At 38.4% G+C, this 24,059-nt stretch overlaps 1 protein-coding gene across 3 annotated transcripts in view; it reads left to right on the top strand.

Moving 5' to 3' along the window:
- Positions 1 to 21,870, top strand: part of PPHLN1 (periphilin 1) — a 64,103-nt gene extending 42,233 nt beyond the window's left edge. For all 3 annotated transcript variants that reach the window (XM_039570288.1, XM_039570290.1, XM_039570291.1), the window contains exon 10: positions 21,569 to 21,870. In XM_039570288.1, coding sequence (XP_039426222.1) covers positions 21,569 to 21,778 — 210 coding nt within the window. In that variant the 3' untranslated portion in view covers positions 21,779 to 21,870. The remainder of the gene's footprint in view (positions 1 to 21,568) is intronic.
- The last annotated feature ends 2,189 nt before the right edge of the window (positions 21,871 to 24,059 follow it).

Below are 24,059 nucleotides of genomic sequence, written 5' to 3' on the forward strand. Positions count from 1 at the left end.
TGAGCCAGGGAAACTGGTTACTATTTCCTTAGATTAGCTTGTTGGTCTGCTTGTGCTGTTGCTTATTTCAGGCAAAATTATCTAGGTTAGAAAAAATCCCCTAATTAAAATATAAGTTAAGAAGTAGGTGAGCTAAGCGAAGCTGAAGGAACTGGAACAGTAGCTAAAAACACATTAAAGGATTATTTCTGATTGTGGATGAGGTCAGACATGCTTTGTTTCTGACAGGAGCAGACGAGGCAAGAGTAACAGGCTAGATGAGGGTAAAAGATCGGGAATCTGTAGATTTTCTCTCCCTCCTTGCTTTGCTGTTGTCCTTCAAACCTTCTGTGCTTAATATCCAGTGACAAGGCCTTAATGATGGGCTCATCATCATCAGTCTAATTTGGTTGGTAGCATAGTATGTATCATGCCTCCTCTGAGCTTATGTTTATTTTACTTAAATGTAATTAAGTGTGTTAATTTATTTTTTCCTAATCAAGAAAACATTTGTGTCAGGTTTTGTTATTTTGCCTTAAGCTTCTCAGAAAAATTGATGATAACTCTTTCACTTAATTATATCATCTGCCTATGATCTTCTTTCATCCTTTGTGGTTTATTAGTTTCCTTGTATCAGTATCCCTCTCCTTACATCTAAAGTCAAGTGATTTATTTCTTTCTACATGTTCTTAGACACATTTTCTTTCATATTAATTCTGACCTGCTAATTTCTCTACTATCTTTTAGTATTTATTCTAGACTTCCTTTTTACCATTACAAAATCAAATCAGTCACATTGTTATGCTTATTCGATCTTCATATTTCACACTTGCCTGAAGTATTTTTTTTGTGCTGGGGTCTTTCAATTTTGCAAATATGACCTATTTGTTAGAAATTCGTGTTTTCATATTTATGAAACTACAAGATGGAGAACATAAAAGCTTTTGGTCAGTTTCTTCATCGTCTCTTTTATTCTCCTTACAAATACATTTGTTTAAAGCAGGATACTTGTAAATGGACATGAAAACTTTAGCTACTTTCCTCTTCTTGTGTTTGGGCCACCATGCTTTAGAAGTTGTAATCCTTCACTTTCCATTTGTTCAGCTGTGTTCTATTCCCTTTCTGTGGACACGAATGGGTTATTTGGTGTGCACTGCTGTGTTCATAATTACAAACTGCTGCATATGCAAAAGCAGTGCAACTCATTGTACTCAGCACCTGAAGGTATGGTTTAATAAGAAAATATATTACCACATTTCAGATTTTTGCCAGCAGCTTTTTTCATTGGAAAGCTGATAAAAAGTGCTAGTTGTTTAATATGCATGCTTATAGGGAGATACTTTAAAGAGAATTTAATACCAGAAATGTATGCATTTATCCAGTAACAGTAGGGTATTTCTTAGAGAGGTTTGAATTAGATGTAACTCACCTTTAGCTTTCACCACTATCTATTGAAGATCATGTTTGCCTTAAGTTTTTTAATATAAACAGTTTTAGACCTGTACTGATCACATTATTTTGAAGTTGCCAAATGCTGGGTATTCAGCCCATTGACAAATGTAGAGTTTTCGATGTAGTGGCACTTCATTATGGCAGCTGGTGAGGGGTCAGTAGCTCTGACCGAGGAAGCTGTGACCGGTCCGGAGAGATGGTCCCAAAAGGAATCGTCTTCCCGGGGCCGGTGTCTTCCCTCAGCTGCTGGCTGGGAGGGCCAGTGCAGAGACTGTCAGTTCTTAAGTGATTGTCAGCTCGTGGTTTCAGCTCAGCTCTGCAGGGCAGCCTCCAGGCCAGAGCAGGGAGAGAGACACAAGAGGCTCGTGTAGCCGTTCTGCACGAGGCAGCTTTATTGGTCCGGCGAAGGGGAGCCAGGGACGAGCATCTCTCTGCCCTCACAGGGGCAGAGGGCTGGCTTTATAGGGATACAGGAGGTGGGTGTCAGAAGGTAAAGGCCAGTGGGTTACAAAGGATCTGCATAGGGTCTCCGAGAGCATTCTGGGTTTGTCTTCTTCTCACTGTTACTGAAAAGTGGCTCCCTTTCCAGGGGAGCTCTGCTGGGAGATTAAGCACTCTCCTTATCTCAGCAGTTGTCCCTCCAAGGCAGTGGCTGGGCATACCCCACACTTCATTATGTGATCGAGCAGCACTGCAGACTGCAAGAGCTCAGAGGATTGTTTGCTTACGGACATTCTTAAAGGGCATTGTTTACAGGTGTTACAATTTGGTGGCAGATCTCTGGAAGACTTAAATGAGAGAGGGTTAGTAGTTAGGTACTTGATGAAATTGCTGGACTTTGCTGAAACCAAAGGACATGTGAAAAAAGGACATGTTCAAATCTGAAAGACAAGATTGACTTCTTGGTCAGATAGAGTGAAAATCCAAGGAGTTATTAATTTAATAGCATTTTTTCAATCAAAAGCTGGTGGTGATTGTTTGACTTAAAATTTCTGGTTCTGTTGTGAGAAACCAGAAGAACAAAAACAGGATGAAAGAAGACTTGGAAACTATAATAGTGAGTGGGCTGGAAAGAAGAAAGATTAGTTTCAAGAGATGATGAGTGTCAACAGGATTGGAAAAGGTGTTAGGAAGAGAAGAAACTCACTAAAACTGTGTGGGCCATGATATATAATTAGGAATTAATTTTGAGAAATTGCCTACTGAAAAAACTGTCAGAAGTTGAGATGCTTGGAAGGATAAGCAGAATTGACACTGGCAAACCTCCTGGGAATGCTGAAAGATAAAACCAGAAATGATGAATCGTCTGAGCCTTGATAAAGGCAGTATTTTCTGTGGGAGTGAGGGTTATTGTTTTTGTGGGTTGGAGTTTTTTGTTTGTTTGTTAGGTTTATTGGTTTTTTTTGGTTTTTTTTGGTGGTGGGGTTTTGTTGTTGGTTTTAATAACTTGGATTTAATTCAGAGGATAGAAAAATGCTTCTCTCCAACTTCGTCTCCATCTTATTCTTGCTTTAACAGAAGGGCATTGGTGGATTTAAGAAGTAGGTTAGCAATGGTGTTTTTATTTTTGAACTCTTTTAAGGATTAAAGATAAAATTATCTCTTAGTAGGCTCACTGCACCAAAGATTAAAATTTTAAGTATTTTTTATTTTTACAACCTACTGTCTCTTCAGCATTGTAACTAGGGAAACTTGCTGCTTCCTGCATTGAAACAGACTAAGGGCAAAATCAGTCCCATATACCTGGTAACTAGATCCAGAAATTTAAATTCCCTCAGAAACAGTCCAAGCTCAAAGAACTACTGTCTAGCATCTCTACCCCTGCACTCTGATTATGCATCAGCTCTATCAGTATCCCTGATACAGTCTGAGCATTGATCTTCTGAAAGACAGGAGTCTGAGTGGTGTTTAACACAAGATGTATATAGGCCAAACAGGGAACAGTGTCATAAGGAAAAGTTTCATAAAACCATATGCAATGATGGGATGGTGGTAACTGAGCAAACATGTGAAAACCCATGGAAAGTGGCAAATGAAATGTAGTGGCAGGAAGGTAGGTGACAGGAAGGACTTGATGTTTGGCATGGAAGCAGGTTTCCATTTCTCCTGCCCTGGCAAGTACTTTCAGGCCTCAGGAGGTTGAAATAGACTGCAACAGAAGTGTCACACACAAAATCTGTAGGTAGGGAAAATCTGCTGAAGTGTGAATCTACAGTTTTGTGGGGGTTTGTGTGTCTTTTACAGACTTTTTTCTACAACAGAAGCTTGTTTTGTAGATGACAGTTTTCCTAGTGCTTGTAGTTTAGTCTTCTAATCCATTTGTAATCTGATTTATGTACAACACTGACTCATGTATAAATATAGGATCGTCTGTGACCAAAGACATTTTGGTGACAGGTTGTGTTTGTCACCTGGTTCTTAAATTTATATGCTGTATCTCAGTGTCTCACCTAGCCTGATGTCTTCTTTCTTTTGGCAGTTGTTTAATTGAGTAGGTTAAACTCAATATGTTGTAAAGATGGGTAAATTATACCTATTCATTTTCTCTAACCTTTAAAATACTGGGTAATCTTATAGTTCTAAAAGGCATCAGAATTGAGAATTTTTCTGAAGTTTAATTTCCTAAGTTATATGGGGAAGAAATCTACAGTTGCATAAGTTGCTTATGCATGTGCTGCTTCTTTAAGTTAAGATTATGAGGCTATTAGATTTTTATCTTGGGGTATAAATGACTAATGCACATCACCATTTATTGCTGACCCACAAAGGATCACTTTCCTGTTTTGTTTGACTCTTGTTTGCTTTGGTGTTGTGACTTGAGTCTTCAGTGGTTGTCTGGATGTACTCTAGTATGGCTATCACAATGACATGCTTCACAAAATAGGGCAGAAAAACAAGGGCCAAGATTTCCCCACAGGACAAAGTTTATGGTGTGCCTGTTTTACCTTGGTACTTTGACTTGGAAAGGCTAATAGAGTTGCTCATAGAGTCAGCCTGACTTGAAAGAAACACAGAAAGTGAATACTGACAAAATCGAGTGGGTCGTGGGTTGTTTGTGGTTCTTTACCTTCTCATGCTTCTTGAGAAGAACTGTTCATACGTTAATTTTCTGAACTATTGGACTTCAAGCTCTGAATGACAACAGTAACCTTTAATAGATGGGTTTGATACTGTTTCTCCAAGTTTTAATTTGTTTATTAGCAATCTTTCCTCTTCTCCTGGCTTCAGATAGCTTAAATACTTGGTTTCATTACAACATGAAATGTTCTCCTTACTTGGGTACTGTGCGTGCTTACTTGACCATAATTACACCTCACAAGCTGTTCACCACCTTAGTATAGTAAATAATTTATATATTAACTTTTTTGGTCACGTGCTACCTAAATAAAAAAAAACTCGACATAAGCATTTTTAAACACAAAATCATGAATAGATTAGGATATGCTGACACAAGCTTTTCAGTGATCATCTTCAGCTGGAAATTTGCCCATTTTATTATGTTTCTTCTTCACTTGGGTTCCTGGAGAAATTATCTTGTGCAATTGTAGAGTATCTGTGCTGTGTATCTTTCCACTCTATTGTTTGATTTCAGCTAAATTCAATTTAGGCATAAACCAAGATGATTAGTTGTTACAAGCTTTATGAAAATAGTCAGTAACAGAAACTGTATGAGTTCCAGTTGAGACTATATTATGATTGCATCCCATTAGACATCAAGAAGTCCCCTTAAGCAAATGCTGCCGTCAAAACCAACCTGTACCACTGCAGACTTCAGCTGTACGTTACAAAGAGTTTGGTGGCAACCATAGTTTGAGGAATTTCATCCCTGTATTGTACTGTTCCCTACGCTGGCACAGTAGTCTTTGTGGGGCCTGACCATGAATCAGATCAAGAGAAAGAAAGAAAAATTTGCAAACACTTACTTAACTAATTCTCTTAAGTTCAGTGTGTTTCCTTAAATGTGCCTGCTGCTACAAGTGAGTAGCCATCCTGTGTTGTGTGTTGAGCTACTACTGTTTCTGAACATTCAGTGTCATAAAGTACTGCTTTAGACAGTTATTTAATCATCAGGCAGAAATCATTGAGAATTAACTCGCTTGGAAGCGCTAGTGCATCACTAGACACCCTCAGAACAGTCTCTTTCAACTGGCCTGTTGGAGCCAAACTTTGATTTAGTTGTGAAATAAGCTGGCCCCTAAGTTCTTGGAACTATTTCTAGCCGAGGAATGAGGTGACCTCTGAATTGGAGGGTGGAGGAAATCTGGAAGAGATGAAAGGATTTGTGGTGACAGGAGAGGTAGGGTTAGTAACTGAGTGTGGGAAGCAATGAACAAGGGTGGGACTGGACTTGCAGTTGAAAAAAAAAAAGATTTTTGCCAAGATCAGGAACTGCAGCCAAGAGGGTGGGGGAAGGAATGAGATGGGGAACATGGGTGGAGATGGGAATTAATTCCACAGAAGCTCTAAAGCCCATGGGCAACTGCAGTGGAGTTTCTCCCTGGCTGGAGGGTGGAGACGCTACATCATGCAAGAAAACCCGTTGCTATTTCTGGTGCCAGAAACAAGTGGGGAGCAGGCAGGTGCTTCCAGCTTGGTGTCTTCCTCTCTGGATGCCCTCGAGGCATCTGCAGGAAGCTACAATTGTAAGGCAGGAAATGCAGCGTTCCTGCATGAAGTACCTGAAATTGCTTACTAAAAAATTTGATAAACATGCCATTCATGGCTGTTCTTCTGTCTCTTCTGTTCAGTTTACTGTATTTGTCATCAACTAGGATGTAAATGTAATGTAACTTAATGTAAAAATGAGGTTTTAATGAAATTATTAATCTGGTTACCCAAGTATAGGTCTAGCCATAACTCAAAAATGCCCTGATGAATTTTTTTTTAATGCTTTTCATAGTTTTTGTCAAATGTATTCTTAGGCATAGCTACAGCTCATTGTACAATTTTCCTTTTTCTTATGTTGAAATGGAAGGAGGTTTCTTGCAACTATGTTTTTGCTAAAATCAGAAGCAAAGATAAGCAAGTAGTTATATGATCTCTCATGACCCAGATAAGTTACTAAAAACCAGTGTGCTTTAGGAGTGCTCCTTTCTACTTTAAGTAGGATGGACTTCTTGCTACCCAGAAAAGCATGTACCGTTATAACGAGCTGGCTCTGAAGCCTTTTAATGTGTGTAGGCATTACTCGTGTCACAGTAAGCAGGCAGAGCAGCGATCCCAAAGAGAAGTATCTCATCTACTGTAAAGGTTGTTCTAAGTATTCCTAATAAAACATATGTGCATATTGCTGAGGAGTTATATTGAGATATGCAGAGGCCTATTGGGGATAAAGTGCTGAGCTTGGTTTTGTCTGTTGTGGATCAACTAAGATTTTAAAAGAGGCAAGGACATTTAGCATGTTACCCAAGTATAAACACTCAGTGTCTGGTGTCAGGTAAGGTTTTTTATGGGTGTAAGGATAAAAACTTTCTTTGGTATGTTTGCAGTTGATTTCACTGTGTATCACTCAGCAGGTAGGTGTAACTAATAAGCAAGTAGTTTTTTACTGTACTCCTTAAAGCTGTTGTATTACATACTGTATTAAAGCTCTGAAAGAACGTGTGTGCATATGTACATAATATATATAGTGGGCAGTGTTTCTGTTCTTTAGATAATGTTTCCATGCAGTTATGGAGCATACCTTTATTTGTAGTTTCCTGTTTCATAGAATGCATGAAATGTAAATGCATTTCTGTCACAAGGTGATATGAAGATGTTCACATAGTTCAATTGACTCAAAATGTTTTTCAGTGAATTTTTTATTTTTCGGGCTACTAGGGTTATATGAGAACTTGAGTAAATACTTGCTAAGGGAATGGGGAGGACTCAGATAAAATTATGGGAGAAGTGAAGGTAGTCAGAGATAGTAGTGCTTCCTTTGTTAGGTATTTATTGGCCAAACTGCAGGGTCTTTGGAACAAGAAGAGTGATTTGGCTTTGTCCACAGTGCAGTTTTCTGAGCAGTGATGAACTAAGGAGAACAAAGAAAAGAGGTAAACAAGTGAAAAAGATTAGTACTAAGTTAAAGTAATATGAAGAGAGTAAATTGATTATGTTAAAACTAAGCAATAGTTCTAAAATCAGGTTTAGGTGCATTGCAACCAATAAATGGAAAGTCTTAGTTGTGTTTTCTTCATCAAGAGTGTAAACTGTTGACTTTCCCTAGAGAAGGCAACTTTTTTTTCCCTTGAACAGTTGCTGTTATTATTTTACACGGTCCATGCTACTCTGAAATACATAAATAAATTAAATAATTCTTGTTTAGTATGTAAATTCTTTGTGTATACTTATCCTTGAAATAGCAAAATTCCTTACCAGCTGATTTAAAAATAGAAAGTTTGTAATGTTTAAACCTTTATGTGATTTTAAGGAAAAAAAAGCCCACTGGACTTTCTAATTTAAATGAGAAAATGTCATCATTTTCATTGTTGTTTTTTATTTAATTTGGCTTGCTCTGTTCTAAATAATTAAATATTTTTTTCCTAATTTAATTCTGATTCCAGACAGTACAGTTCATTCTTTATTACCATGAGCTGTTTGGGATTTTTTTTAATCTTTGGTTTTTTTTTTGGTGGGTTTTTTTTTCTTTTTTTTTTTTTTTTTTTTTTTTTGTTATTTTTGGTTTGTTATTTTTTGTGGGGTTTTTTGCTGGTGTTGTGGGGGGAGGTTGTGTTTTGTTTTGTTGGTGTTTTTTGTGATTTTTTTGTTTGGTTTTGTCTTTTGGGTTTTTTCTTTGAATTCTGGAAGGCTGTGTGAAGGAAGCAATGCCTTATTTTTCAGGATATGTTTGTACGAATAACCTCTGTGTATTCTGTATCTTTGAGAACGCGTGGTAATTTTGTATGAAGTAAGATTAAAAGGTAAATGGTGTGGTACTGTTTCTTTTGGCTATTGCATTGAAGTGTTTGACCTTTAGCAACCGGTCTTTATCTTAGGCAGTAAACTGTTTAGTTCTGCTTATCAAAAGAGACTTCACTGCTCTCTTTCCATGCTGTTCTCATCCAAAACACACTGTATCAATCCAGTATCAGTAGACTTTATCAGCAGCAGCTATTATTCTGTTTAGAGATTCAGCATAAAAAGTTTGTTGTAACAGTACATTTTATTCTGTAAATATTTTCATTTGTACTTCAGTGGTTTCCAGTTTCATTATCTAGTTTATATCTTCTTTTGTATTACCTCCTTATTACCTTACTCTTTCCCCCAGTTTTAGCTGTTTGACCTGAAATTACTTAGTTTGGTGTTGCTGTAAAGTGAGTTATTTTAGGCTATTCACACTAAATCCTATGTATGTCTAAAGGTAAGGTTAAAATGGCAAAGTAAGTATCTTTGCAGATTTTTGACAGATTTTCTAATTATTTGGGGATCCCTTCAAATCATCGACATGGTGGTGGTAATTTGAAATCTGATGAAGTGTTTAGTTAAACAACTCCCCCATACCTTCAGTTGTCTGTGTGGTTTACCAGAGTGAAGTTCTACACATTGAAGTATTGGCCAGAGGCAGAATTTGCTGTATCTCTGAAGTGACTATAATTCATAATGCTGCTGGTGATACTCAATGAATCTGTAACCTGGAGGAGGTTGTCAGAGTTTGAGGCAGCTGCTGGTTTGTTCTAGCTTTTTTTTTTCATTGACTTGTTAATTTACATGATGCTTTACTGCTGTTACTAGTAAACAAATACTGGTACCATAGTCAGCCTCCCTGTTTATAGTTATAGTAAATAGGATATTTCAAGAAGTAAATCCAAGAAGACTGAGCCTAGACTGCTAGTATCCTTGTGTCAGCATTAGTGTGTCCAGCAGGGCCAGGGCAGTGATTGTCCCCCTGTACTGGGCACCAGTACAGGGGCCAGTCCAGTTCTGGGCCCCTCACTACAACAAGGACATTGAGGTGCTGGAGCATGTCCAGAGAAGGGCAACGGAGCTGGTGAAGGGCCTGGAACACAAGTCTTACGAGGAGTGGCTGAGGGAGCTGGGGTTGTTCAGCCTGGAGAAAAGGAGGCTCAGGGGAGAACTTAGCACTCTCTACAACTGCCTGGAAGGAGGTTGTAGCAAGTAGAGTAGCTGTCTCTTCTCCCAGGCAGCAAGTGACAGGACAAGAGGATATGGCTCCAGGTTGCACCAGGGAAGGTTTGGATTTGATATTAGGAAAAATTCACCAAAACAATTGCCGAACATTGGAACAGGGTGCCCAGTAGAGTGGCGGAATCACTATCCATGGTGGTATTTGAAAGATGTGTAGATATGGCACTTAGGAACAAGGTTTAGTGGTGCACTTGGTAGTGTTGTGTTTACAGCTGGACTCAATCTTAAAGGTCAGCCTTAATGATTCTGTGATTCTGAGTTTTATTTCTTGAGTACTGGATATATCTCTGTTATTTTTTGACTTGGTGGATTTGTTGCATCGTGCTGCTAGCAAAATTTCTGGGTGTCAGGGATCACAGAAAGCTGCCCTAAGCTGTCTGAAGAATACAGAGCTAAAGCTCTCAAAAACTGTCTCAAAAAGAAACCCCAACACAGAACAGTATTTGATGATCCCAGTTTCTTCTCCCTTTTTATAAGGACAGGCTGAAGCCAGACTCAAAAAGAATCAAAGCTTTTCAGTGGATGCCAGAATCTGAAGACAAGCAAACATTTCAAGAAGTCATGAGTGTGTATTCATGATATATGAATATCTTGCCAAGTTTGTTCCCTATCTGTCTTCTGTCAGTTCACCCACCCCATCAGACAACTTCTGGAAAATGTTCAGTGACACTGGATTGAATAGGGCAGACATTCCTTTAATGAGTTTGATAGGTAACAGTTCTTGTGCTGAAATGCTGCAGCCATGCTTAACTATCTCATTAAGAAAAGCTTGTAAAGAAAAGCCAGTAGAAACACTGTAGAAAGCCAGTGTTCTTAGAAGATGTTTTTAAGTACAAAATAGGCTTCTTTTTCCACAATGAAAAAGACCAGTGATTTCCAAGCCCTTTTGAACCAGCTGATTGCTGTGATTCTTCAATATTGCTTATGAGTGTAACCCAAACTTACAGAATAATTAATTCCAAGTACTGTGGGATACAGTCAGTGGTATATCCACTCAGTAAATTAAGAACTTGTACTACATTCCCTTGGAACCACAGTTGATAATCGCTGCCCTAAGACACATGATTTACTAACCATAGAAGACTAATCTCTACTCCTTGTGACTTTCTCTTTAGGGAGAGACATGCTTTCTGTTTTTGCCAATTTTTGGAACAGATTTCTGCTTCCAAATTGACATGGAAATAACTAGAATTGTGGGAACAGATTCAGAAGGAGAGATAGTTCATGTGTTGAATGCTAAAAACATAGGAGGAATGAACATATTTTCAGTAAGAAATGAGGCTTCATTCATTCATGAGGTTCTCTGACCTGCTCCAACCCCAGCCGTTGTGCCAGCTTTATGTTCTGTTTCTGTATATATTTTGTATTTGACTGAAGTTACATATTTAGATATGCACACATTTAAACAGAGATCCTGTGTGCTTTGTCTGTCTGGATTAGGTGGAAGTTCAGTGAGTGTTTCCAGATAAGCTCAAGGTGGACACACTAGTGTAAAGCTATAGATAAATGTCCTCTTTAGATGCTATCCATAGCTGCTCATCACTTGCTCACCCAGGATAGGAGATTCCTCCCTGCAGCCCAGCTGATGTCCTAGCATGTGACCTAATCAGACTGGTTTTGCCTAAGAATTCATTTTAGAAGTACTCCTGTATATTACTGGTTCGCACAAACAAGTGGGGTGATGGTTTCTGGCATAGGGATGCTGACAGCTGGGAAGGGGGAATAGCAGCTGCATGTGGAAAAAGATACGTATCCACAAGCTAAGGAAAGATTAGAGAAGTCCTCCAAAATAATTTACTTTTTAATTTATTTGGTTTTACATTTGAAATGAGTACTTAAAAGAAATGATGAGTGACTATTTCAAGGGTAAAGGCAGGACAGTAACTTGGACATGAAAAAAATTTGATTCATTATTGAGGTACTAATAAAACTGATTTGTGAGGCTAATATAATGTGTGAAGTAATTCTAAACCTTCAGAAGCAGTAAGGTTTAACATAAACTAAGCCATAAAATGTTGGTAATCGAAGTAATTGTTTTTCTTCTTGCAGCTGTTGCTTTTCTGAAAAGCTGTCCATTGCATACAGTAGTTTACTTGTTTTATGTAGTATTTTCTTTATGCTGCATGTGTGATGAAAAAACCTACCCTTTGACATGCAATTTCAAACTTGCTTTAGCATATTTTTAACCATTAAAGAAAAAAAAAAATTAAGTTGCTCTTTATCTAGTGATAGGGAGGAAATTTTCTCATATAAGGACTGGTTCTTAAACTCATAGATCCACCAGTTTTGAGTTTGTATTAGCAATGCTGCTGCCAGTTAATTGTGTAACTGATCTGCTCAGAGTTGCTCTTAATTGGAAAGAAAGGGGGTTTTTTAGTTATTTCTTTCTATTGCTGCTTATTTTCATTGTGCAATTGGAGAAAATACAGACAATCCACACCTCAGGATAAAATGCTGTCTTGCCCGTTAACAAAAATTAGCCCACTTAATGCAGAATGTTGTTGAATCTGAGAATATTTGTAGCTGAGGATATTTGTTGAAAGTGGGACAACTTTTGTTGAGGGAAACTGAGTCATCACAAGTCAGTTTTGGGTAAAATCAAATGCATAATTTTTGATCTTGACTTCAACACAGTTGATCTGTGTGGATTTTGAACTACTGTACGTTTCCTACGAAATATTTGTGTTGTTTTGATGACAAGAAAGATTAGTTTGTCATTTTATTGTTGCTGTTAATATATAGCCCATTCTGCTGAAGCTTAAATGAATATCACTTTCCTTTATGGTCAGTGGACGTAACTGAAAATTATTTAAAGCATTTTTAACAAGAGAATTAACATAGAGTCTTTTGTAGATAAACTTCACCCTTCCTGTTTTGGATGGAGCAAGAACTTTACCGTGGAGCAGATTTAGGAAGTGGCTTTCCATCAATTCAGTATTTTATAAATAAAAAGTTGTAGGGTGAGGCCCTTCCTTTGGCATATGGCTGATTATTTCCTGTTTGATCCTGAGCTGGTGTATTTCAGGTAATGGGAGTTTTCTAGCATCTGTTGGAGAGGAGAATTTTTAGGATTTTGTTTTCATTTATGCTCCTACAAAAATACAGTTTCTATGTTTGCATATTATTATAGAACAAAGAGAAATTATCAGATATATAAATAGTTCCCCTTTTACAACTTGTGGACTTGGCTGCACAGTTGTTTGTACCAGGGCATTCTTAAACATACAGCTGGGCATTCTTAAACATACAGCTGGGTATTCTTATACATGAGCTGAAAAGATGTCATTGACACGTCTTCAAGAGATCGTCAGTACTTTCAGCGAGGTTTAGAAACTGATGAATTGTAATTGCAATGGATTTTTTTGGATTTCAGGTTTATCATCTCCTTGCACAGGGCACACACCTTCTGTAAGAAGAACATGTAAGAGGCAGAATTTAGACTCATACTGCTGTTTTACCTAAGGAACACACAAGTTAATATATGAAGTAACACTACCCTCATCCAACACATCTGTTGTAAAGAAGCCTATGAAATCTAGGCCACACACAAACTGGTCTCCAAGGGCCTGTAGTTGGTGTTAGAATGCTGTTATTATGTGGTCTGATTGGTTTAGTAAAGAATTATCTCCAGTAAAACCATGTAACATAATAGTTCTTGCTCTCCCACATGGGAGCTACTTCTGCTTGACTAAGCAAGGCATTTCTTGAAGAAGTAATGATACACTTGCTCTTGCCAAAATGTAGCATTAAATGAAGTATATCATCGTGTACATTTCTGTTGTGTACCAGTTCTTGTTCATTTAAACATTTGTGTCAAATCTTCCACCATAGTATTAAAAAAATATTAAACACATGGATTCCTAGCAATATATTTAAAATAAATTCTTGCTTCTTATTGAAAACTCATGTGTAGTAGTTTTAAAGCAATGAGTAACTATTTGGAATTTGTAAGTTTTCATAAATTAAAACTCTTGTTTTCTAAATAGCACCAACTTCTGCTGTGTTGGTTCTGAATTATGCAGCCTTGCTCTACAGATCTGTCCTTGGGTAAACAGAGCTTTAAACACATACTGCCCTTGCTGAGGGACTTCACTTTTTATTGCTTTTTAATTATATTGTTCTTTAGGTCTCCTCAGCAGTGTCATACAAAAGCTGTATGTCAATCTTTAGATTGCTCTATAAGCATTGAGGAAATGCACAAAAAGGTGTAATTTTTTGTTTGGATGGTGAAGGGAAGAAGAAGGGCGTTGGCGAGGTATGGAGCCTCTCTTCAGAGGTATGATTGTTGCCGAGGGGCCAAGCCCTGCACAGCAGAAGCCGTAGGCAGAGAAGGCTGATGTGGGCAGCCATGGAATGCTGCAGCCAGTCATGGGCTTTCCCAAGCAGTGGTGGGCTCCACCCCATTTCAAACCCCTTGGCTTCACTGTAACTGCACAGGTGTCAAGAGGGGCATGGTATAAAGCAAAGTAGTATCTAGATGATGTCTTGAGCCTAAACTGGAGGTAATGGATTCACACAGGTAAATAATTCTGCCTGCATGTTTTCTTCCCAGTGCATGTAAAAGACCAGGGTTGTGTCTTAGGACCCAAGCCAACTCTTCAGGGTTTTCAGCCTTGAAAATGTGTTTGTAAACTCAGCAGAGTTGGCCACTGTTAACACAGACACCCACCCCTCAATTTTACAGAGCGCTTTCATCTCTTTTCATACTAGAATTCTACTTTTAAATGAAGGGGAAGCCTTGTGATGGCATTGTTTCAGACTGCATTTCCTCTATCAGATTAGTTTAGTCAAAGGGATGAATGATGCTGTGATCTAGAAGCAAAGGGCTGTAAACCAGCTGAGCAGAAACATTGTGGCTCGCAGCACCTGTCCCTGCTGTGCTTTGCTCACCTGCTGCCCCCACATGTTGCCAGTTCTGGTCCTTGAAGACAAAGCAGACTTCAAATCTGAATTCCTGTCTCTTTTAAAGTGAGGGCTCTGTCAGCATCTGTTCTCCACAAGGGGCTTCCAGGAGACTTTTCTGTCAGATATTTAGATGCCAAAAATGGTGGGCTTACATTCTAAAAGTTGATTAAATCTATTGAAGTTCCTAAAAAGGAACTTGAAAGTTTCATTGGAAAGGGAGGAAGAACTGCATTTAAGTGCAAATAACTTTAATGTTTTGCATATCTTCAGTAAGAAGCAAATTAACATGAAATTGTTCATTATTACATAATATATTAAATAACTTGTTTCTTCCAATTTGCATTTCAATGAGTATCTAGTTGGTCTATAAACACATTGATTAATGGGTGCAGAAAATATTACATGGATACAGGGCAAAATTGTTAGTGTGTTTTTGAGAAAGGAATAGAGTACACTTGTTGATATTTTATAATTTAAAATTGTATGCCATTGTAAACTGTATACTACTGTAACCAAGCATTGAATTTGTTCTATGTTAATTTAGTTTTTTGTAACCATAAAAATTAGTTCATCTTGGTTGAAAATCAGTTTTAAATGTCTTGATCATGAAAATTGTCTGCAAGTGGTTTAATGACAATTCTGAGCATTCTTTGCACTGTGGAGCTATAAACTTATATTTTGTACTCATAACAGTATAATTATATTGCCACTGCAGTGATGAAAATTTCTCTGTACTCTTTCAGTAGAGGATTAACTTATTGTAGTTTGGAAGAGCAAATTTTGGGTAAGTTACTGAAATCAAATTTGCATGGTAGAAAAACATTCCAAGATAGCATATAAATAAATTAAAAAGAAGAGATTTGGGGAGAGGTAGTAATTCCTTTTAAAAGATGTCTTCGACAGAGAATAAGCTGTGATAGTGGCAGTTCAATGTTTAGTAGTTTCCCAATTTGCTTAAGCTTACATGCACAATTAAAATGCAAATTTGACTGCATATGCAATCAGCTTAGAGTTAGGTCTACATTATGAAATATTCCAGTATTGTTTTTAGTTAGGAGTAGAAGAAAAATTATACCTCATAGTCTGTCTCACCCATGCTGGGAAAACCTGGCATAGATGTGGCTTGGTTAATTGAAGAGTGCTTTGTCAGACTTACTGTAGGTCTGCTGAGGAGGGGAAATAAGAAGCCAGTTTATACCACCAGAGGGCTATACCAACCCAGCTATCATGGCTTAGGTGAGAGAACAAAAGCTGTTATCTCTGTCTAGTGTAGGGGGACCCTGGGGCATCACTGAATCGAGGGAAATTTCCAGCAGTTTTCTCATGGAGTGTCTGGAATGGACATGGTATGGCTTTCAAACTAGTGCTGTACTTGTGCTCTGCATGTTCATGCTCTGCTGTTGTGAGAAATCAAACTGCCAGTGAGCATGTTGCTTCTTTCCTCCTTGCATGGAGTATTTGATACTTGTGGGAAATATGCTCTTAGTAACTGAAAAGCTCCTGTCTTCTGTAAGATAATATATTAAATGAGTACTTGCATGAATCACAGATGCAAAATTGTGATTGCTGGGCATGTTGGGTCTTCTCAAAGTGAGTTAGTATCTAAAGGTTGCAGGCTATTTAACATGGCTTCTGAGCCACAACCCAGCTCCTTCCCCTGTGTTAACTGAGCCTTGGGGGTCGTTGGCCCTTGGATGAGGAGCTGAGAGCAGGCATCTCTGAAGATGAGTACTGACTCACAGGCACTGATGGTGGGCTGTGTACATATGGTGCAGAGCTGCTCAGATAGTCTGGGCTTGCGTCGTGTTGCTCTGAGGAGTTCTGGCGGAGGCGAGAGAGTGTTAGATGAATCTTGAAATGTATGGAATGCTAAGAATATTCAAAAAATCCAGGAAAGGCTGTGAGGAAAAGATCAAGGTGTTGGAAATTACAGATTAAATCATGGGTGTCAATTTCGCTTGCTAAATCATCCTGTCCACCTAATGGATGTGGTCCTTACCATGTCTGCTGGTCCTGCTTGTCTTTGTGAGCAGAAGTACCGTACCCCTTCTGCACTGGAGTTTCCTCATCTCCTGCATGTAGCTGCTCAAGCTTGGCATATGCAAGTCCCAGGATGAATTCAACTGAAGAGGCTTTCATGTGTGCATGAAGCCAAGAGCATTCAAAAAAAGTGACATAGTGTCATATTCATTCAAAACCATATCTGGAGAGGAAAATGTTTTAATACCTGCATATAAACTAGAGCACATCCATTAGAACAGCTCTCCCAGAAATGAGATGTGGAGATTCATTCGAGTCCTTTCTGAGACAGGAGAAATTTACATCTCGCATTTGCTACTCAGTTCTACTTTCTACAAGCTGTGGACATGAGAGATACAGAGGCTAACTATCCTGGTGGGACCAGTCTTCCAGAGAGTCATTCCAATCATCAGAGAACTTCTCTCTTGTTTCCCATTTCCTCAAAGCCTGTTTAGAACAGATTCTGTGGTTTTAGCTGTTCTGAGTCACCTTGAAAAGTTAAAAAACTTTCCTTTGCACAGACCATTGAGCTAAGCTGGGGAAACTTGATGCATGGGTTGAAATAAGGCTTGTCCATATCCCCTTTGAATACCGTGTCTGCTCTTGCTGTTGAAATAAAGCTGGTTTTTGGCCAGGTATGCAAGACTTTGAGCTCAAGATTGCTCTTATAACTTTCTGCAACCTGTAGTCATTTGCAGGGGAGGACATCTTAAGTTCTAGTTTTTGTTGTCATTACTGTTTATGTTGTCCAACAGCTCTGTTGCACAAAGTGCACATGTGGCTCTGGAACAGTTTTGGGGAAAAACATGGTGCTGTGCTAGTCAGAAAAAGAAAATTATATGGACTTTGTCAGTGAGTGGTAGGTATGTTGTCACGGTATTCCCTAGAAATGTATAATTTCACCTATCAGCAAAGCCATCCAATATGTTTTTCTTTGGTTTAAGCCTAAAACCATTTTTACATTATCACTGGAAGAGGGATATAGCAGTCAAAGACATGAGCAGTCTCCATGTGCTTGCTTCTGCCCCTCTTTCTTCCTGTTCAGAGGTTAACATTCCACAGCTGAGCTGGAAGAAGAGAATGTGTGGTATCCATAATTTCTTTCATGTCAGTGTCATACATTATGTAACTTAGGACATTGTTGATGGCACTTTGAAGTTCACTGTGAAAACTTGGTGTAGTTGTAGATGAGGGAGTTCTCAAAAGTTTCATTCTGCCTGGGGAGTTCTAGGCAGAATGATCACCTCCAACCTGGGCAACTGACATCTCCATTTCTCTAACTACGTCTGGAAGTAAATGTCTTTCAGCTGTATTTAAACAGTTCTAAGCACAAGTTTTGGTTTGGCTTTCTCAAATAAATGAGGTGTCTTCACTAACACATTGCAGGTGCATCACAACTTTATATTTGCATCAAGTACTTATACGGAGAGTGGCATGGCTGATCTCAGCCAAAGCCTCTATGTCCTTATCATGTAACAATAAGAAGAGCTAAAATTCCATGAGAATAATACAAAAGTATGCATATTTGTGATCCTCTGACCTCACAGATGCTAGATGTGCTGATTTTGGAAAACACTTCAAAGAACTTGAATTCAGCTTAAATACTTGTCATGCACAGAAAAAGCAAGACTGCATGTATATATAGCTATATACAGCATGTGTATATAAAATAAATATATTCATGTATTTGGAAGCAGAACAGCTGTTTCTACTTCTCCTTCATCTGCTTACTAAAGTTTTACACGCTCTTTCCATTATGCTGGTGCTGTAACTTAGGTCAGAGAATAAATGTACGCTAGGGCCTCGGTAAATGATCACCCTGTGGCTCTAGCTGTTTTCAGGATTATCTGATTTATATGTCAGACAGAATAATCAGTTCACTGGTATCATTCCCTTTCTTGTTTTTCATTTTAAAAATGTTATTTCTTCTTTCCCCACACATGGAATCATTTTCAGGTTTTAGTTCCAGATGTTTACAGATGAGCTTTCCATGGTCTGAGCTCAAAATCAGTATCAGCTGGAATTTTAAAGATAGGGTTCTTTTCATACCTTGTTGGGTCACAAGTTCTTCCAGTATTTTTCTCCAACAGAGAGCTCTTTTTGCTTGGTTGGAATATTTTCTGCAGTTTTCTTTCTTCCTCAAGCATCACATTCTCAGCTTATTTTTCAGAAATAGCCTCCTTGTATTCTGATAGATGTTAATGTCATGCCACCATCCTCTTCTTTCAAGAGCTTTCAGTGCTTTCACAAATTTTTCAAATCGTTGATTGTACCATTAAGCTGTAATTGACGTATTCTGTATTGATACTCTTGTAATTGATAATCTCCATTTCCTTCTGTAAAGCATAGTAACTTATCTCTGAAAGTTGGTAGTTGTGCCTTGGCTTCAGGTATAAACTGGTTTGTGAAGTTTTCACTTTAAGACCATGGCTCACAGCTCTTTCAGTTGTGCTGATGCATCTGGTTTTAGAATTGAATCACTGAATCACATTACTTGGAGGGGGAAGTAATTTTAAAAGGGAGCATCTCAGTGATGCAATTTATGTTGCAGCTATACAAATAGATTTATCAGCACAATTGGGACGTTGCAGCTATACAAATAGATTTATCAGCACAATAGTGAAGGAGGCAGATTGTACCAGGAGGATCAGAATTAGCAGCTGGGGCAGAAAGATTGTAGAGAGAAAATTGCTCAATTATTGTTAGAGGAGCTAAGCTGTTTTCTTTGTTTTCTGTTGTTAAAACTGTCTTCTTGCTCCACTTTTGCCCTCTTCCCCTCATTTAGGTAAATTCTATTTTTTTTAAGTCTTTTGTCACAAAGTATTGAAAAGATTCATCTCTTGTATGAAGGTGTTTAGTTTCGAGATTGTTGTGATGGCAGAGTGACTTCTGACTGCAGATGCAGTGACGACAGTGGCTGTCTTGATTCTCTTCCACGTCTTCTTTTGCAAGAGTTTGGAAGAAAAATGTGCTTAGATCAAGCTAATACTTATATGCTAGGAGTCAGAGAATTTAATCTGGGTTAGTTCTTTGTGGTGTGTGGGAGAAGTAGCAGCACTATTTGCCATTAGTTTGAAGACCCATGAAAAGTAGAGCATTTCCTTCAGTTGTAGCCTCCCCATGCAGAAGGCGGGGCAATGCATCTGTGTTGTCTCTTAGTGTCAGGGTCTTCTGGAGACTCACGGTTACTATGTTTGTGTACCTGTGGAAGATCATTCACACATCCTTGGTCTGACCACTTTGTGATAAAATAGGTCAAACAGATATGCAATAAGAAAAAAAAAAATGAACTATTTTCCCCAACGCATAATAGGTTTGGGGAGAAAAATCATTTCAGAAATCATTCCGTGAAGGTGTGAGCAAGCATGCTGCAAGTACTTGAAAGGGTAGCTTAAGCAAAATCCCATCTGCCATATGGCTAATCAGAGACAGCGATTTTTCCTGAGCTTTTTCTTTGGGAAGAGAGAAAAAGTAACGCAGATTTTCTCTGTTTGAAGTTGTTTTACCAAGTACCATGTTTTACTTGCTGTGGAGCATGAGCTCTCAGAGTCTGGGTTTTGTGCTGTTATTTTACTACCAAAGAAGTATAAACCCCTCTCTGAGAAAATGCCATGTGCATTTCCACACTTAAAAATGTTTAGCTCAAGTTTGGTTTGGGCTGCACTCTTCTTTTTGACTTGTTACTCTCCACTGAAGACTAGTGTCTGCCTAAAGGTTTCCTTTTATTTGCCATCCAGTGTTTGAAAAGTGGGTCTGATTTTAAACTGTTTACCTAGAGTATGTTATTAAGCATTTAAGAACTGTCTTTATTGAAGGTATCATGATAATCATTGTGTTTCTAAGAATAGTTTGTGTTTGTTTAGTTTTGTGCAGAATGTTGGGATTTTTTTACTGGTTTTCTGACATCAATATGCTTGAGCTGACCTCAGACTGGTTCTTATGAATGGGTTATTTTGGTGGGTTTTCATTGGGGGTGGGATGGGTGTGTTTTGTTTGGTATTTTCTTTAATTTTTAGTAATGAGGAATTGCTTACATACAGTTGTATCATTTGTGTCCACAATACAGATAAATGTGAAAGAAAAGGGTTGCACATCTCTGTGAAAAAATAGTTCTAAGACAAGCAGACAATACTAAAATATAATCATACTTTGAAGAATATCAACATTTAGCTTTTTTTCCTCAAAAAAGGATATATGGAGATAGAAAACTTACTTCATTCAAAAAGCTAATGTATTTTCTAAATGGAAATTGGCCTAACGGGTTTGAAAATTAACTGCATCTAGCAGTTGGAAGACTTTGGGAAGTTCCTTTTTTTGCTGGGTATGTAGATTAATAAACTTAGCTGGAATCTGGAAAAAAAATTTAATGTCACTGACTTGCTTTGGAAGTTGCATAAGAGTGTGGTCATATGTTGCTGAAAAACAGTTGCAGTGATAATGAAAAGTTACTTCACCTCAAATGTGGTGCGTAACTGACTTGCAGACTCTTCATTCTCTGTGGGAGAAGGTCAGATGGGTTCAGGTAAACCACTGCCAGGACTTCTTTAATCCTTAGTGACTGAATCACCAGTGCAATCCAAACTAATTAAAGTCATCTTTGTCAAAGACTTCTACAAGAAACACATATAAAACAAACAAAATTTGGTGAAATTATTTAAACACAACTGGTATTTAAAGTATTAGGAAAGATAACAAACTAAATTATCTGTGCTTTGTATGAAGATTGAGATTGCTAGACATTCCAAAGTTTAATTTTAAATATATTGAAGTGAAAAGAAAATCTGGTTTAGTGTTTGTACTCTGCTCTACCATTATTTATTAAATATTGCTGCAAGGAGAACTTAATCTCTCTTTTATGGCATTTCATCCCATAAAAGTTATTTTTGGTATCCAGATAGCACTGAGCTAGCTACATTTGTATTAGCACAGGTCAGGAGAGAGGAAATGGCCAGTAAGTTTTACAGCTGAAACTCACGTTATATCCAATATCCTTTGTTACATTTGGATCTAACTCAATGAGGTTGCTGGTGTGCTAATGTGTAAAGGGTCTTGCATTTAATAATTTCCTAAAATGTGTTGTTTCTAGGTCTACAGACAAGACTGTGAAACCTTTGGCATGGTAGTGAAGATGCTGATTGATAAAGATCCATCATTAGAGAAGTCCATTCAGTTTGCCCTGAGGCAGAATTTGCATGAAATAGGTGAGCGATGCATTGAAGAACTCAAACATTTCATTGCTCAGTACGATGCTGCCAACCAAGATGTACCAGAGTCTTTCAAAGAGGGCTCATACTAAGGACAAAAGTGTGCTTTTGGGTCCTCTGCATTGTGTCTGCCATACTACATAAATCTGCTTTTTGCGGGGAAAGAGGAGCTCTTGTTGAAGGTTTGAACCCAAGGCCTGTGCTCCTTTGTAATGGCTCAGGTGGCTGTTCCCTTGTCCCCTGTGGTCTCCACGATTGTATTCTTCCTACCGGTTCTTGTTGTCATGTATTCCTTTGAAAGGACGTTCTTTTCAAAAGTCCTGTAAAGCAACAAACTGTTTTTGAAGCCTCTACACGGTTACCTTGGAGAAAATGATCAGTCTGATGTCTGTACACTTATGTTTTGATGCTTACAAGTAACTTGAAACATTGTATTTTTTATTAAAATTACACGAAGCTGCTCTCATTCCTCAAGTTATGCACAAATATGTCTTATACATACTATAGGAAGGGAAAACTTGCAAAATTGGTCACAATTATGATTTAAATTATTTATTCTGGTTTAATTTTAAAATTCAGATTAATTCTGTAAAATTACTCTAGGGGTTATCTCTAGTCTCTGACTGCCAGAACAATTAACTACTTGATGTAAGAAGTGCTGTATTTTTGTTCTAATCGCAGGTTCTGCAAATGCCTTTTAGGTTTTGGTGTTTTCCATATCATGCCTCATTACTAGTAAGCAGTATTATGTAGGATGGATTCCATTTTTTGTTACTATTTGCTCTGTTTTTGACTACACTGTACAGAATGTAGCTGCAGGCAGCCACTGAGCAGGGTAAGGTCCCTTTTCCTACTCTGTCCCTCTCCCCACTTACAACTTCTCAAGCCTTTTCATCCATTAGTTTTAACTATAAGGAAGCTGTGTGTAATCTTCATTTCCAACTTCAAGAAGGAGCAGGAATTGGGGTGTTGAGGATGGCAAGGGAAGTGGGCAGTGAAAGACAGAACAACTTGCAGTTCCAGAACAGTGGTTGAGGAAAGCCAAGAGGCTCTCAGTGAAATCCAGGCAATTTAATACATTTATTAAGATACTGGTTTTTTGGTGAACATTTTAGGAAAGGGGTAACTTGAGTCATAATCACAAAGAGGTAAGTATAAGCATGATTGTTTTGTATACACTTGCATTTAGAACATATGAAACTCTGTAAAAGGACTAATAACTCATTATTTCCAGATTTCATCAGAATGGTGTGCAGAAACATAAATGAAATAGCAATGATTTTGCATGTACAAGGTACTCTGTGTGTCACAGCATCTTACACATGCAAATCTTGATGTGGTGTATTAAATATGCATTGCATCAGATTCCTGAGATGCCTGGTTAGTTCTCAGGTCAGTAAGGGGAGGTTTTGCAGTTGGCTTTTCTTGTTTTCTAAGAGTTCACATTGCTCAAAGGAGATGATCTACAGCTACTACCCTTGTTAGCAGCTGGGACCACTTGTGTGGGCTGCACAGTGAGTGGGAATCAGCTCATGAATCCCACAGGATGATAATTTGGCAAGGGAGAGAGGGGAGGAGAGGCAAGCTGTTGTGACATAGTAGTGAGACCTGACCCACCACCCCTTCTGGCAACAACCTGGTTTATTGAGATCAGTCAAAGTCTTCTCTGATGCTGAAGCATAACTACAGCACTTCTCTACTTGCCTTCAGGACTGAGAGCCTTCAGGATGTTACACCTGAGTTTCTACTTTGGGTTAGAAATGCTAATGGGAAAAAATAATAAAACTGTGTGTAATATATTTTTGATTAAAAATCTCCATTGTTACTGTACCGTTTGTTAGGAGTTTCCTTTGTTAGAAGCCTGATTAAGCTTATTATTATAAAAGTATCCAAGTTTTCAAGTGCTTTTCTGTAAAGTAAGACCTAAGGTTACAGTCACAGAATCATAGAATATCTCAAGTTGGAAGGGACCTGTAGGGATGGTTGAGTCCAACTCCCTGCTCCTTGCCGAACCACTAGGAACATTGTCCAGATGCTCCTTGAACTCTGGCAGGCTTGGGCCTATACCACTTCCCTGGGGAGCCTGATCACCTTCTCATGTCCAATCTGAGCTTCCCCCGATGCAGCTTCATTGCATTTCCTTGAGTCCTGTCAGTGGTCACCAGAGAGAATTTAGTGCCTGCCCCTCTGCTGCCCACCTTGAGGAACCTGTAGAATGCAGTGAGGTCACCCCTCAGTCTCCTCCTTGATCACCCTTCTCTGGACACACCAATAGCTTTATATCCTTCTTACATTGTGGCTCCCAAAACTGCCCCCAGAACTCAAGGTGAGGCTGCCCCAGTGCAGAGCAGAGCGGGACAATCCCCTCCCATG

The sequence above is a fragment of the Corvus cornix genome, chromosome 1A (genome assembly GCF_000738735.6).
Source record: "Corvus cornix cornix isolate S_Up_H32 chromosome 1A, ASM73873v5, whole genome shotgun sequence".
NCBI lineage: Eukaryota > Metazoa > Chordata > Aves > Passeriformes > Corvidae > Corvus > Corvus cornix.